The sequence below is a fragment of the Oncorhynchus mykiss genome, chromosome 2 (assembly GCF_057628025.1).
Source record: "Oncorhynchus mykiss isolate SJ-2025 chromosome 2, ASM5762802v1, whole genome shotgun sequence".
NCBI lineage: Eukaryota > Metazoa > Chordata > Actinopteri > Salmoniformes > Salmonidae > Oncorhynchus > Oncorhynchus mykiss.
In genome coordinates, this window is record NC_143023.1 from 19,503,836 (window position 1) to 19,520,298 (window position 16,463).

The following is a 16,463-nucleotide window of genomic DNA, read 5'->3' on the forward strand; positions in this document are numbered from 1 at the left end:
GACTGTAAGTGTTAGCTACTGTTCTATTCAGTGTATGACTGTAAGTGTTAGCTACTGTTCTATTCGGTGTATGACTGTAAGTGTTAGCTACTGTTCTATTCAGTGTATGACTGTAAGTGTTAGCTACTGTTCTATTCAGTGTATGACTGTAAGTGTTAGCTACTGTTCTATTCAGTGTATGACTGTAAGTGTTAGCTACTGTTCTATTCAGTGTATGACTGTAAGTGTTAGCTACTGTTCTATTCAGTGTATGACTGTAAGTGTTAGCTACTGTTCTATTCGGTGTATGACTGCAGCATACATGATGTATAGCTTTGTTTTCTTGCTCATTAATTGCATGTCTGGCTGTGTGGTCTGTGTGTGTATGACGGTGTAATGGTGTGTATAACTTCTGGTATGTAGTCTCTGCATTCCTCGACGTAGCATTAACTTATTAAACTATACTTCTCACGCTCCCTCTCTGTCTTTGGCTCTCTTTTTATCGTTACCCTGTCCCCTCTCTCCCTCCCTCTCTCTTCATCTGTCGCCACATCCCCTCTCTAACCTTTTCCACTTCCCTTCCCACGTCCTCTCTACATGTCTGCTGATCTGTCTGTCATTTGACAGTTATCCTGTTTTTCAATCACCTCGTTCCTCAGTCAACTACCATTCTGTCTCCCTCTGTTTTCTAACCCTTATAGGCGGTGCTCTTCACGTCTCTCTAGGTAGAGACTCCTCAGACAGGGTTTTAGAGGACATGATCACTTCCTGTAGAACTATTACCACCTCAGAATGATCAATATCACTGATCGACATGAAACAACACAAACCATCTAGTCAAAAGAAATGAATCAGCGCCACCCTCATAACAAACACCACTGCTACACATTAACTAGGCCGTAGTGCAGATGAGTTATTTTAGGAATCCAGTTGTTCTCGTCAGGCCAGTTAGAGGGCAGGGGTGCTAGAGAAAGGGAGGGAAGGAGGCAGGATAGGGAGGGACTGAATCAAAGAGAGAAAGAGTGAGAGAGCCAACAGAAAAGAAAGATGACTGTCTGAATCAAGATGGATCCAACCGAAGCCAGGTAATTAATTGACTTTATTTTATTACCGCAGAAGTAGACTTGTGAAGGCACTATCTGGGACATTGTATCTTTGATTATTACACTCAATCAATGCCTTGACAATCTGACGTTTCTTCTTTGTATAATAATCAGTACACTTATACTGTGTTGTAATGTGTTCGTTTAATGTGCTGTGTTGATTTGCGGTTCCCCTCAGAACTAACACAGACCAACAGGTGTCAACCCAAAAAGACAATTGTGTTTCAATGATACTTGAAGTCACCAGCATTAATGGATTGAGATATAGTGGATGTAAACAGGTGGTAACGTAGTTTAAAATTGTTTTTTTATTTCACCTTTATTTAACCAGGAAGGCCAGTTGAGAACAAGTTCTCATTTACAACCTGGCCAAGATAAAGCAAATCAGTGCGACAAAAACAACAACAGAGTTACATGGGATAAACAAACATACAGTCAATAACACAATAGAAATATCTATATACAGTGTGTGCAAATGTAGTAAGATTAGGGAGGTAAGGCAATAAATAGGCCATAGTAGCGAAGTAATTACAGTTTAGCAAATTAACACTGGAGCGATAGATGAGCAGATGATGATGTGCAGGTTGAAATACTGGTGTGCAAAAGAGCAGAAAGTAAATAAAAACAATATGGGGATGAGGTAGGTAGATTGGGTGGGCTATTTACAGATGGGCTATGTACAGCTGCAGCGATCGGTTACAGAGGGAAATATAAGTCTCCAGTTTCAGTTATTTTTGCAATTTGTTCCCGTCATTGGCAGCTGAGAACTGGAAGGAAAGGCGGCCAAAGGGAGAGTTGGCTTTGGGGGTAACCAGTGAAATATACCTGCTGGAGCGCGTGTTGTTATCGTGACCATTGAGCTGAGATAAGGTGGAGCGTTACCTAGCATAGACTTATAGATGACCTGGAGTCAGTGGGTTTGGCGATGAATATGAAGCGAGGGCCAGCCAACGAGAGCATACAGGTCACAGTGGTGGGTGGTATAACGGGCTTTGGTGACTAAATGGATGGCACTGTGATAGACTACATCCAATTTGCTGAGTAGAGTGTTGGAGGCTATTTTGTAAATGGCATCGCCGAAGTCAAGGATCGGTAGGATAGTCAGTTTTACTAGGGTATGTTTGGCAGCATGAGTAAAGGATGCTTTGTTGCGAAATAGGAAGCCAATTCTAGATTTGATTTTGGATTGGAGATGCTTAATGTGAGTCTGGAAGGAGAGTTTACAGTCTAACCAGATTCCTAGGTATTTGTAGTTGTCCACATATACTAGGTCAGAACAGTCCAGAGTAAAATCTGGACACCTACAAATCAGCTGGGCTAGACAATCTGGACCCTCTCTTTTAAAATGATCCACCGCAATTGTTGCAACCCCTATTACTAGCCTGTTCAACCTCTCTTTCGTATCGCCTGAGATCCCTAAAGATTGGAAAGCTTCCGCGGTCATCCCCCTCTTCAAAGGGGGAGACACTCTAGACCCAAACTGTTACAGACCTATATCTATCCTACCCTGCCTTTCTAAAATCTTCGAAAGTCAAGTTAACAAACAGGTCACTGACCATTCCGAATCCCACCATACCTTCTCCGCTATGCAATCTGGTTTCCGAGCTGGTCATGGGTGCACCTCAGCCATGCTCAAGGTCCTAAACGATATCATACCCGCCATCGATAAAATACAAAACTGTGCAGCCCTCTTCATCGACCTGGCCAAAGCTTTCGACTCTGTCAAATCACTGCATTCTTATCGGCAGACTCAACAACCTTGGTTTCTAAAATGACTGCCTCGCCTGGATCACCAACTACTTCTCTGATAGAGTTCAGTGTGTCAAATCGGAGGGCCTGTTGTCTGGACCTCTGGCAGTCTCTATGGGGGTGCTACAGGGTTTAATTCTTGGGCCGACTCTTTTCTCTGTATACATCAATGATGTCGCTCTTGCTGCAGGTGATTCCCTGATCCACCTCTATGCAGACGACACCATTTTGTATACGTCTGGCCCTTCTTTGGTCACTGTGTTAAAAAAAAAAATATTTCACCTTTATTTAACCAGGTAGGAAAGTTGAGAACAAGTTCTCATTTACAACTGCGACCTGGCCAAGAGAAAGCAAAGCAGTGTGACACAAACAACAACACAGTGTTGTTTGTGTTACACATGGAATTTGGGTGAAGGAGAAATGGGGAGGCTTGGGCAAGTTGCTGTGGGGGGAGCAGAGCTGTTGACCGGAGTAGGGGTAGCCAGGAGTAAAACATGGCCAGCTGTAGAAAAATGCTTATTGAAATTCTCGATTATCGTATATTTATCGGTGGTGACAGTGTTTCCTAGCCTCAGTGCAGTGGGCAGCTGGGAGGAGGTGCTCTTATTCTCCATGGACTTTACAGTATCCCTGAACTTTTTTGAGTTTGTGCTGCAGGATGCAAATTTCTGTTTGAAAAAGCTAGCCTTTGTTTTCCTGACTGCCTGTGTGTATTGGTTCCTAACTTCCCTGAAAAGTTGCATATCTCGGGGGCTATTCGATGCTAATGCAGTACGCCACAGGATGTTTTTGTGCTGGTCAAGGGCAGTCAAGTTTGGAGTGAACCAAGGGCTATATCTGTTCTCAATTAATCTGTAACAAGCGGCAACAATGAGAGACTTATTTCTGGAAAGGTGGATTTTTAAAATTAGAAGCTCAACTGTTTGGATAGCATGACAGAATAGCATGGATAGCATGACAGAACTCTGCAGGCTATCTCTGCAGTAGATTGCAACTCCTCCCCCTTTGGCAGTTCTATTTTGGTGGAAAATGTTGTCGTTGGGGATGGAAATTTCAGAATTTTTGGTGACCTTCCTAAGCCAGGATTTAGACACGGCTAGGACATCAGGGTTGGCAGAGTGTGCTAAAGCAGTGAGTAAAACAAACTTAGGGAGGAGGCTTCTGATGTTAACATGCATGTAACCAAGGCTTTTACGGTTAGAGAAGTCAACAAATGATAGCGCCTGGGGAATAGGAGTGGAACAGGAGGCTACAGGTGTTAACCTCTACATCACCAGAGGAACAGAGGAGGAGTAGGATAGTCTAGTGTAGTGTGCTGGTGGACAGGGAATAAAAGGAGCAGATTTCTGGGTGTGGTAGAATAGATTCAGGGCATAATGTACAGACAATGGTATGGTAGGATGTGAGTACAGTGGAGGTAAAGTGGAGGCACCAGTTAAGCCAGGTGAGGTGAGCCAGGTGAGGTGAGCCAGGTGAGGTGAGCCAGGTGAGGTGAGACAGGTGAGGTGAGACAGGTGAGGTGAGCCAGGTGAGGTGAGCCAGGTGAGGTGAGACAGGTGAGGTGAGACAGGTGAGGTGAGCCAGGTGAGGTGAGCCAGGTGAGGTCTCTGCATGTGTGGGGGGTGAGACAAAAGAGCTATTTAAGGCATGTTGTGCGGGACTGAGGGCTCTACAGTGAAATAAAACAATAACAACTAGCTGAGACAGCAGCAGACAAGGCATATTGACATTAGAGAGAGGCATAAAGCAGTCACAGGTTTTGATCAGGAGAGCTAAGACAACAATGGGTAAATGGCGATGAATGGGCAGAGTGGGTCAGTCATGAGTATCAATGATTAAATCACTGATGTCATGGAGTTTTGATGTTAGGCACTGTGGATTGTGTTTGAATATGTGAGAGAGACTAGTTACGCTCTCTGAAAGTATGCAGTGTGTGTGTATATCGTATCATGTGTATTATTCACTGCTCTAAAGCTCTAGATTGGGGTTTCCCAAACTCAGTCCTGCCCCCCCCCCGATGCGCGTTTTGGTTTTTACCCACAGCTGACAATGAGTTGGTTATTTGAATCAGCTGTGTAGTGCTAAGGTAAAAACCAAAACATGCACCCAGGGAGGGCCCCAGGACCCAGTTTGGAAGCCCTGCTCTAGATTACTGTAGGTTGATGTCTTTGGTGTGATGGATGTATGGCTGGGAACTCAAGGTACATTTTTGCTATGTAACCCAAAGCCCTTAGAGGACATACTGTAGTTGGTGTATTTGGGTGAGGGTCAGGTATGCGTGAATTTGTGTAAGGTGAAGTTGTTTTTGAGGTTTCACCTTGGTCATACTGTAACTAAAGCTGAGAGCCCTGTGACTCTACCAGTGCCAGATTGAGGCTATTCCTGGCATCTCTGTTATTTCCCCCTTACTGCAAGCCTGCGTACCTGACAATGCATTCATCATTGCATAGAGGTAATCATTGTCATCATCATTATAGATAGCCTTGTTCATTTAAGTATCTAACCTTTATTAACCAGGTCAATCATTAATAATACGATCTCTTTTAAATGAACTACATAGTAATCCCATGTTCTGCCTAGTCTCCTTTCTACTACCGCCCTCCCTCCGTCTCTCCCTCTGCATCCCTCCCTCCCTCTCACCCTCTGTCTCTCCCTCCCTCTCACCCTCTTTCTCTCCCTCCATCGCTCCCTCTGCATCTCTCCCTCCATCTCTCCCTCTGCTTCGCTCCCTCCCTCTCACCCTCTGTTTCTCCCTCCATCTCTCCCTCTGCATCTCTCCCTCCATCTCTCCCTCTGCTTCTCTCCCTCCCTCTCACCCTCTGTCTCTCCATCCATCTCTCCCTCTGCGTCTCTCCCTCCATCTCTCCCTCTGCTTCTCTCCATCCATCTCTCCCTCTGTCTCTCCCTCCCTCTCTCCCTCTGCATCCCTCCCTCCCTCTCACCCTCTGTCTCTCCCTCTCTCCCTCTGTCTCTCCCTCCCTCTCTCCCTCTGCATCCCTCCCTCCCTCTCACCCTCTCTCTCCCTCCCTCTCACCCTCTTTCTCTCCCTCCATCGCTCCCTCTGCATCTCTCCCTCCAACTCTCCCTCTGCTTCTCTCCCTCCCTCTCACCCTCTTTCTCTCCCTCCATTGCTCCCTCTGCATCTCTCCCTCCATCTCTCCCTCTGCTTCTCTCCCTCCCTCTCACCCTCTGTTTCTCCCTCCATCTCTCCCTCTGCATCTCTCCCTCTGCTTCTCTCCCTCCCTCTCACCCTCTGTCTCTCCCTCCATCTCTCCCTCTGCATCTCTCCCCCCCTCTCTCACTCCATCTCTCCCTCTGCTTCTCTCCATCCATCTCTCTCTCTGTAGGCCCCAAGCATTAGGCCAACATTGTGTTTATGCTCTCTTATCTCTTCAGCCTTTCCTCAAAAGCAACAACCTCTTTCAACGAAGGAAGGGGAGGTGATGTGACTCAGCCAGAGGAAGTGGTGGAGCAGTGGAGGAATGGAGGAGAGGGGGAGAGACAGAGGGAGGTGGAGAGAGAGGCGGGCGTGACAGATGGACTAAGTCTGGCTGCAGAGACAGCTACCAACCACAGGGTGTCAGCAGACAAACGCAGATTCAATACTGTGGGATACCATGTGAGGGCTATGAACTTCAGCTTCCATTTGTAGATGCAAGATCAGTTCGAAATCAATCCTAAACTTCAGGCCCCCAAGACACTTAATCTACGTCCTGAAGCCAAATGGTAGAAACTTCACCCAGCCAACCAGAAGGCTATGTGGACTTCCTAATATTTAGGCTACCACAGCAGACACAAACTGTATATTTACATTATATTCTCCATCATTTTCAGAGGAAGCTGAAGCAGAAAGTGGTGGCGGACTATACCACGGTGAGTAAGGGAGCATCTGGAAGTTTCAAACCCCGAGCAGCACTGAGACAGGTCCTGTTCAGCCAGGGAGCGACTGAAAAGAGCCCCATGCCTGAGGTACTTTCCTCCCACGCACTTAACTCGTCCTCTACACACATGAATACACCTTGACATGCACGTGCACAGACATGCACAGCCAGTGCCACTGTCCACATACTTGCTGAAAATAAGAGTTCCGCAAATGCACACTACAATTGTTCACTCAAGCATATCTGCTATGGGCCCATTTCTAACTCGTTTTGATGATACTTTGGTGGAATATATGTATATATGTGTGTGTATATAATATATATAATATACATATTATCTCTCCCCCTCTCTCTTTCTCTCTGTCAGGGCGCAGGGCAGTTGGATGCTCTGAAGCGGACTCTGGAGGCGTTCCCAGTACCAGTATGTCTGAACTGGAGCTGGGGGGAGGAGGGGACAGGAGCCACACTGGAGAACAACTGGACTGATATAGTACACAATCACTCGGTAACCAGATTTACCTTCTGACCAATGCAAGTCATGATGGGCATATTATCTAGTTAATATGAATGATCTCTCCCTACCTTTTACAACATATCTCTCTCTCTCCCTACCTTTTACAACATATCTCTTTCTCCCACCCTCTCTCTCTCTCTCCCTACCTTTGACAATATCTCTCTCTCTCTCCCTACCTTTTACAACATATCTCTTTCTCCCACCCCCCTTCTCTCTCTCTCTCTCTCCCTACCTTTTACAATATATCTCCTTCTCCCACACCCCATCTCTCTCTCCCTCTCCCTCTCTCTCCCTCCCTACCTTTTACAACATATCTCTTTCTCCCACCCCCTCTCTCTCTCTCTCTTTCTCCCTACCTTTTACAACATATCTCTTTCTCCCACCCCCCCCCCTCTCTCTCTCCCTACCTTTTACAATATATCTCCTTCTCCCACCCTCTCTCTCTCCTTCTCTCTCTCTCTCTCTCTCTCTCCCTACCTTTTACAACATATCTCTTTCTCCCACCCTCTCTCTCTCTCTCTCCCCCTCTCTCTCTGTCTCTCTCTGTCTCTCTCTCTCTCTCTCCCTACCTTTTACAACATATCTCTTTCTCCCACCCACCCCCCCTCTCTCTCTCCCTACCTTTTACAATATATCTCCTTCTCCCACCCTCTCTCTCTCCCTCTCTCTCTCTCCCTACCTTTTACAACATACCTCTCTCTCTCTCTCTCTCTCTCCCTACCCTTTACAACATATCTCTCTCTCCCTCTCTCTCTCTCTCCCTACCTTTTACAACATATCTCTTTCTCCCACCCTCTCTCTCTCTCTCTCTCTCTCTCTCTCTCTACCTTTTACAACATATCTCTCTCTCCCCACCTCTCTCTCTCGCTCTCTCTCCCTCCCTTTTACAATATATATCTTTCTCCCACCCACCCTCTCTCTCTCTCTCTCTCTCTCTCTCTCTCTCTCTCTCTACCTTTTACAACATATCTCTCTCTCCCCACCTCTCTCTCTCGCTCTCTCTCCCTCCCTTTTACAATATATATCTTTCTCCCACCCACCCTCTCTCTCTCTTTCTCTCTCTCTTTCTCTCTCTCTCTCTCCCTACCTTTTACAACATATCTCTTTCTCCCACCCTCTCTCTCTCTCTCTCTCTCTCTCTCTCTCCCTCCCTTTTACAATATATCTCTTTCTCCCACCCTCTCTCTCTCTCCCTCCCTTTTACAATATATCTCTTTCTCCCACCCTCTCTATCTCTCCCTACCTTTGACAACATATCTCCTTCTCCCACCCCCTCTCTCTCTCTCTTTCTCTCTTTCTCTCTCTCTCCCTACCTTTTACAACATATCTCTTTCTCCCACCCCCTCTATCTCTCCCTATCTTTTACAACATATCTCTTTCTCCCACCCTCTCTCTCCCCCTACCTTTTACAACATATATTTTTCTTCCACCCTCCCCTTCCTCCCCACTTCCATCCCCCTTCCTTCCTTTCCCTCTCCCTCCCTCTCTCTGATCAGATGATGTGTAAGACCCAGAGGCACCAACAGGAGGCGCTGTGGGAGTTGGTCCACACTGAGCTCACCTACATCAACAAGCTCACTGTTGTCACTGATGTAAGACAGACAGACAGACACCCTGCTCTCATTACTCTCATTACTCTCATTACTGAAAACGTATCAATGTCTTTCAGTGATGTGTCCATAACAACCAGTGACTATTCATAATAGAAATATGATAATAGTTACTGTTATCTGTATAGCATCTTTTATTGCAATGTCATTTTTCAATGTCCGTGTTTGTTTGTGTCATTATGCTTCTCAGTTGGTGATGGCAGCTCTTACCCACCTGCACCAGCATGGATTCCTCTTAGAGGTCAGTCTATATGAGCTGGGTTCTCATTCACAGGGTTTTCTGCAGGGGACATTTTCTCTAGAACTCACTCTCTGGTCTTTGGGCCTATCTGTGTTTCCCGGCTGACCACTCAAATAGATGTGTTGCAATGAACTAAGCATGTGCTTTTGAGCTGGATCTTGCATGATCTGACTGGGTTCAGGTGTGTGTGTGTTTTCATGAATGACTTTGACCTTTGGTTGAATTTAAAACCAGTATACAGTTCAAGGGCAGGCCCTTGGGCCTAGTTGAAACAGACTGCTGTAGTACAACATACTGTACATACAGTACATACTGCTGAGCTGACATACTAACACACTGAGAACATCTGCTCTATCTGACACAGAACACACCAGGGCAGATGGAACATTCAGCTACATAACAGTATGTTAGATAATTCCTGCTGAGAATGTGGAAAGTATCTGAGAATGTGGGGGAGTGAGTTCTGCAGAGTTCTTCAGCTAGACACTGCAGCTTTGTCAAACAATTACCCTCTTCATCTTTTTTTATCACAATCATATCTTTTTATTGACTTTAGACAAACAAACTTCAACACATAATGACAAGAGGTGTGGGGTAGATTATAGGTTTAAAATCAAGAAAGCAGTATCATCACTCTCTTTTTCCTGTCCCTCTCTTCTTCAGGTGACACCTGAGAGCCTCTTCTCCAACCTTCCCTTCATCCTCAGCGCCCACCGGCTCTTCTGGCAGGAAGTGATGTATCCCATGTTACAGGAAGTCCGCAGGACGGGGAAGCCCTTTGACCCCATGGGGTTAGAGGCTGGATGCCTGCAGGTACAGTACTGACTGTCAATCAGATCTAGAATCAGGTTCACATATGGGATGAAAGTATGAGGGTCAAACGGTGGTGAAAGGAAGGAATGGAAACACGGGTCATGGGTTTAAAACATGTTTGTTTACAGCAATCTTTGTCTAATCCCATCCCCACCCTCTGTCTGTAGTTCCCTGAGCGTTTCTCCCCCTATCTGCACTACTGTTGTAAGGAGGAGAGCACAGTGGACATTACGAGCAAACTGACAGACACCAACCTGCACTTCCACACCTACTTAATGGTGAGTTAAACACACGCACACACAAACACATTTTTTATACTTTATTTGAATCCACAAATCATAATTCATATAAACATCTCAGGACAAGGATAGCTGGACACAGGGAAACAGATAGCACCTTCTTCAGAAAGGCTGTCCATGACTGCTGACACAGAGCAGTACCTCGCTATCAGCTTTGTCTTATGTAGGCCTGCTATCTGAAGTCCAGGTACTGTCAGCCTGTGAACATGGCAGAGACTACCCAATATCACCGTAGCAAGCATGCACTGTTATGAGGCTGTTCAGGAGTGACATGAGGGGCTGGTATTTAAGCAGCTTGTCAGAAAAGGACTGCTCCATGTAGTAGTCCAATGAGCAGCCCACCTCCAGAATCAGCCCCTCCCTCTGGCCTCCCCCACAACAACAATATCTGGCTTATTCAGCAGACAAGAAAACACATGATCATCAACATCAAACCAGGCTCCTCTTCAAAGGGAATGTTTGTGTATGTGTTCAGTTGGTGACTCCACTTGTCTCACCTCCGTAGCCACCAGGTCAACAAGGCGGTCATGTCTAGGTCATGTCTCAGTATGAACAGAAAGCATTAACAACATGTGATACAGACCTCAGACCTCAGGGTGGAAAACACAGAAGGGATCATGGTTTGCAGGGTACCAGAGAGCTAGGTTGTATTTTGTTGGTAGAACTTTCCTTAACAGTAAAGGTGAGAATGTCCTTGCCAATAGCAGCATTATGGTACATGGAATGGGAGACGGAAACAAACACACACACACACCACTTCATACACAAGCCCCCTTCTTGTTTACATATTGCATGCACACCCTTTCACTCTCACCCAAAGTCACTCTGCGTCACACACATGGTTCTCCAAACTACCCTTCATTACGGTAACACAGTCTGGAACATCAGTGAATTGAGTCATAGCATCCGCAGAACTTCTTCTGTTATTGATCATGTTCTAGTGGTTTTGATGATCACCATATCCAGGCCTTCTGTTATTAGTAATATCCTGAAGGCCAAACACTTGTTACACCAACGCTCTGACCTAATGAGTCAGAGAGCCTAGCCTGCACATTGTCTTCTTAAAGATTAGAACGTGTTTTGGGCTGTTTTTTGCTGTCTAAGCACTTTTACAGCTTGTTCAAAGAATCTCCATTATGAGTTTTTCAAGCCTTTGAATTTGTCCAGTACCATGTAGCAATAATATTTCATACACAGTAACAACACTGTATTTACATGAGTTCTACCGAGGCCATAACTTTGGGTATAAGGTCTAGAGACTCTACTAGAAGATATAATGTTTTTCTCTGTGTCCATAGTGGGTGGAAGCACACCCCCAGTGTGAGCGGATGCGTCTGGGAGACATGCAGGCCAAACCCATCCAGAGGATCACCAAGTACCCCCTGCTGCTGAAGGCTGTCCTCAAGACCACCCAGGCTCCCCACACTCAGCACACACTCAGGGGCATGGTGAGTGAAGAGCTGTCCTTTTCAATCAAGGCCTTTTTATTCAGTTTGTCAGGCCTGAGGCTGATCATGTTCATTAGAAAAGGAAGTTACGCGTTCCAGCGCCATTTTCTTACTAGCTAATCGCTAATTGCCTCTACTAGTAATAGATGAAAAGGCAAATTAAAGAAATCTCTCTATCCCACACACTCTATCCCTCTCTCTGTTTTTCTCTCTCACTCGCTCTCTCTCTCTCCCCCCCCCCCCCCCCCCCCCTCTGTCTCTCCTCCAGTTGGCCTGTGTAAATGGCTTTCTGCACAGCATCAATGACTACTTGAGGCTTAAGGATGATGAGCAGGCCCTCTCGCTTTCTGCCCAGAAGATAGAGGGATATGATGTGATGGAGGGGATGAATGAGGAAATCGAAAAGGTGAAAGAGAGAAGAAAAAGCTAGGAACAGAGTATAGGATAGGAAACTACACCAATCTTAAAAAACGATATAGATACTGTAATGTGTGACGCAGACAGTGAGTAGTCAATGTTGATGTCATCCACAGCATGTCAGAGAGTTATGCAGTTTTGATTTGACGTGCCCTGTCAGAGGGGTGGGTCCTGGGGTCATACGCAAGCTGCTATTGGAGGAGACCCTGAAGATCAGAGGAAGGAAGGATCACAAGGTAGGTTGAGTGACAGAATCTCACTCTGTTCCATTGAAACATTGACTTCCATGTAGAGGATTCTTCCTAATATTATTTATCTCATTAGCACGGACTTTGATGATAACTACTTTGAGAAAAAATGTATTTACTACGACTGTGATATGTGGTTGTCTCACCTTGCTATCTTAAGCTGAATGCACTAACTGTAAGTCTCTCTGGATACGAGCATCTGCTAAATGACTAACATGTAAAATATAGATGTCATGTTTCTTTGGGCTTGTTGCGACTGTTATGTGGTGAAGCTGGAGGTGACAGCCCTGCTCTTCTCTGACGTGCTGCTGGTGACCAAGGTCCAGAAGAAGGCAGAGAGACTGAAGGTAGTTCGCCCCCCACTGGCCCTGGATAGAACACGCTGTGACACACTCAAAGATGGCTGTGAGTACAGTCATTGACCAACAGTACATATCCTAGAAGGGGAAAGAGGAAACGTTGCTCTGTCTCTTGCTACAGAGACCAGTTGTAGAGTTTTAAATTACAGTTCTCTCTTTATCTCTCCCTCTCTCCATCTCCCAGGTTCATTTGTGGTGGTGGAGGTGAGTGTTCTGGGCTGTGCGGCGAATGTCTACACCTTCTCCACCTCCAGCCCAGAGAGCTGCTCTACATGGGTCTTCACCATCCACGAGGCACAGGTAAACAGACAGAAAATACTGACTAAAATGGTAATGACATGATTTATTGTAGTTACATTTTAGTCTCTTTAGTATTACATCAATGAATGAATGATTAGCTGTACAATGTACATAATGTGTAACATACAGTGATATCGATGCTCTCCTCTAATCCCTCTTTCTTTCTTCCATTCATTGACAGGAAACACTGCAGGGCCTGAGAGAGACAGAGGCCAGCAGACGACTGCAGACCAAACAGAGAGACCTACAGCTTCAGGAACAAGCCACACCCCCTACAGAGCCCAAGATGACCATTGAGGAATCAGTTGATCAGCCTCCTGACCAATCAGAAGCAGAGATCACTTCCTCTTTGGAGGTGAAACCTGTTGAGGAACTCCTCATCCAATCAGTGAATGGAACATTGGTGTCCATAGCAACGGAGGCGGAACAACAAACTCAGGAACCAGTGGACTATAAAGATGCAATGTTACCAGGACAACCACGCAAGCTCAGTGACATTCATAACCAATCATTCTTCCAACCTCAACCCAAACCCAACGGCCCGCACAACCTGTTGCTAGGCAGATATCCTGACATAGACTATGACATAGACTACCCACGACACCAATCCAGCACTTTCCCACTTTCTCCATGCAGGGAAAACAATCGAAAAGATTATATCGCTATTTGTCAAATGGAATCCCAAGGATTGCTCTCACAGGGAGGACGAGCCACATCCACACGGAGGAATTCTGCCCCCCAGTCAGTAGAGCAACAAGCCATGAGGAACTCGTGGCTCACCCAATCAGGAGAGGAGGAGGCTTTAGCGGAATCATGGAGGTTTTCTCGGAAGTTGAATTCACCACGGTTACGCAGGAGAAGACCAATAAACACTGAGCAGACTGCTACCCCTCAGATGTCACAAAGTGGGTCTGACAGCTCTGGGATGGCCCAGTCTGCACCACGCACAAACTCTTCCTCCAACTCTGACTCAGACTGCAAACAGAAACTCAGAGGTTCCTACCAACACAACTCAGGTTCCTCCGGACAGAGCGCTGACTCTCACCTGGTCCTCAAGCTGGGGTCCTTAAAGATGAACGGAGGGGTGTTCTGGGACATGCCTGCAGAGAGAGAGTTCTCCCCAGAGCCCCCCGCTTTCTCTGAGCACGAGCTGCCCAAAGACATCCCAGAAGAAAAAGAAAACACCCCAAAAAGGCCCAAGTTGAAGATTCAGCGAAGCGTGTCCATACCAGATATCATCCTCCAAGAAGGATATAGTTCTCTTCTGATCTCAGCCAAGCCCTCCAACACGCGAATAGCCCACTCTCCCCCTCCTGGGTTGGATCCATACTTGCACCCCTCCCCTCTGGAGAGCATTTTGAACCGGGCCAAGGAGAGAAGAAAGGACAGAGGGAGAAGAGAGGGAAAGGGAACATCTCCAACCTTCAGAACATGGGCTCTTCCTCCTTCTCCGTCTTTCTCCACCACTACATCCCAGTCGCCCAGTGAAGGGGATAGAGAGACTGAGTGGGAAGAGGTGGAGCTGGTCAGACGGCTGGCCCCCAGTGTCAGTCAGGGATGGATAGAGGAGAGGGTGGACGGAGATGTGGAGGAGGAGAAGAAGAGCAGGTGAGTTTTACATCAAACCTCAGTTGGAAATAAAAGAAAAGAACGTCTTCAAAGTATGCATGATCAGTTTGAAGATTCATCTATTGAAATGACTCAGTCAGGTAGGTGTGGGTGGCTGATGACCACTATGGAACAGTTTTATTCTGGGTTATTTTATCACTCTACCTACTGGGCTGATTACCATGTAGTGTAGGATCACTATGTTCAAATCGTTATTCTTGGAAGTTGCATTTACTGTCATAACCATGACATGCCACCCGTAACCATGTTTCATGCCATGACAACCACGTCATCATAACCAATCTAGCCTGATCACCAGATTGGTGTCCACTTTAGCCAACTACTTTGTTAATGTCACGCCAAACATTCCAGTGAACAACATGGAAGTAGACTAAAGCAGAAACAAATCTTGTTACTAAGCTTGTTGCAATCCAACAAGTTTATCTCCATTGTAAAAGTTTTTTCCCCTCTCTCTTCTAGCCCCGCCTTCCCTGATGGCACCAGCGTTGATTGGCCAGGCTGGGGCTTTGAAGCCGATGAGGTCCTGGATCAGCTGACCCCAGAGGACAGTGGCGTTGGTGTTGATGAGGAGTGGTGGGAAGTGGCTGCGTTGGGGCTCAGCCAAACTTTGACGTTGAGAGACATCCAGCGAATCGGCACGCATGAGGACGGGACGATTAGTCAGGTGTAGTTCTGCATAGGCTACTGGGAGCCCTTCATTCTCCAAGACTTTATCTGCACTTCATGGGGAATAATATGTCATTTGAGATTTTCACTGTGCCGGAGTAGACATATAACAACGTGATACTTTTCCACAGCAAGATGTTGATTGAGTGAGCTGATTGCCACCAAATGTTTGATTTCAGTTTGTTGCATGGAATGTTTGTGAGTGATTTGGAGTTTGTGATTATGAGTCTGAGTGAACATCAGAATCATTTTCTTCAACCTGCATAATATTGTTAGAGCTACAGATGTAGGATCTTCATTTGATCCCTCTTTTGTTGCTGAGGTTTTTCCTGCATCGCAGGAAATGCAGATGAGCTTTGTGATTTACATAAATGTACTGAAAACCCACACCAACACACTGTTATATTAACAGTATTGCACTTTTCATGTAGCCTACTTTTGGCTGATCAAGCAACATTATGAACTACATGTTCAAATCCTGTAGCTGTAGCATTATTAAGATCCTACATCTGTAGACGCCTGTACTGTCTTATACAAGCACTATGGACTACATGTTCATATCCTGTTGCTGTAGCATTATTAAGATCCTACATCTGTAGACGCCTGTACTGTCTTATACAAGCACTATGAACTACATGTTCAAATCCTGTAGCTGTAGCATTATTAAGATCCTACATCTGTAGACGCCTGTACTGTCTTATACAAGCACTATGAACTACATGTTCATATCCTGTAGCTGTAGCATTATTAAGATCCTACATCTGTAGACGCCTGTACTGTCTTATACAAGCACTATGGACTACATGTTCATATCCTGTAGCTGTAGCATTATTAAGATCCTACATCTGTAGACGCCTGTACTGTCTTATACAAGTGTACTTTTTGATGTGATGTCAGTTAACTGAAATGCTGTGTATACATAGAATGACATGTTTCATTGAACTTCATTTGAGTTGTTAATTTATAAGAGTAACTGCATATTTGGTATTGTGACCCATTGGGGAGATTCATACTGATATATTGTAATAAAGAGACATATTTAAACCAATGAAGTGTTTAGATAATTGTATTGTCAGTGATTCATTATATTACAAAAGTCTAATAGGTGGTTAAGGTGCCGGTAGTGAAAAATAAGGCATACATATACAAAATCAGTCACATTTCAAATAAAATATCAATCACATTTGTTTTGGTGAAAACATGAAAG

The 16,463-nt window shown here is 45.5% G+C and overlaps 1 protein-coding gene across 2 annotated transcripts; it reads left to right on the forward strand.

Moving 5' to 3' along the window:
• The first annotated feature begins 676 nt into the window (after positions 1-676).
• Positions 677-16,304, forward strand: plekhg6 (pleckstrin homology domain containing, family G (with RhoGef domain) member 6). 2 transcript variants are annotated; one of them, XM_036941266.2, is made up of 15 exons: positions 677-1,064; positions 6,228-6,450; positions 6,666-6,800; positions 7,080-7,217; positions 8,723-8,818; positions 9,027-9,077; positions 9,741-9,890; positions 10,058-10,168; positions 11,488-11,637; positions 11,906-12,043; positions 12,171-12,290; positions 12,575-12,707; positions 12,846-12,961; positions 13,143-14,569; positions 15,050-16,304. In XM_036941266.2, the coding sequence occupies exons 1-15, from the start codon at positions 1,045-1,047 to the stop codon at positions 15,258-15,260; spliced, it is 3,219 nt and encodes a 1,072-aa protein (XP_036797161.1). In that variant the 5' UTR covers positions 677-1,044; the 3' UTR covers positions 15,261-16,304. The 2 variants fall into 2 exon arrangements, with proteins under 2 accessions (XP_036797161.1, XP_090047867.1); XM_090191741.1 differs by lacking the exon at positions 6,228-6,450.
• The last annotated feature ends 159 nt before the right edge of the window (positions 16,305-16,463 follow it).

What these genes read in the sequence shown, in the direction of transcription:
- plekhg6 (XM_036941266.2), top strand. Translation starts at nt 1,045, where the DNA reads ATGGATCCAACCGAAGCCAG. An exon ending in ATGGATCCAACCGAAGCCAG is followed by an intron (nt 1,065 to 6,227) that starts GTAATTAATTGA and finishes TTATCTCTTCAG; the next exon opens with CCTTTCCTCAAAAGCAACAA. An exon ending in AAAAGAGCCCCATGCCTGAG is followed by an intron (nt 6,801 to 7,079) that starts GTACTTTCCTCC and finishes TCTCTCTGTCAG; the next exon opens with GGCGCAGGGCAGTTGGATGC.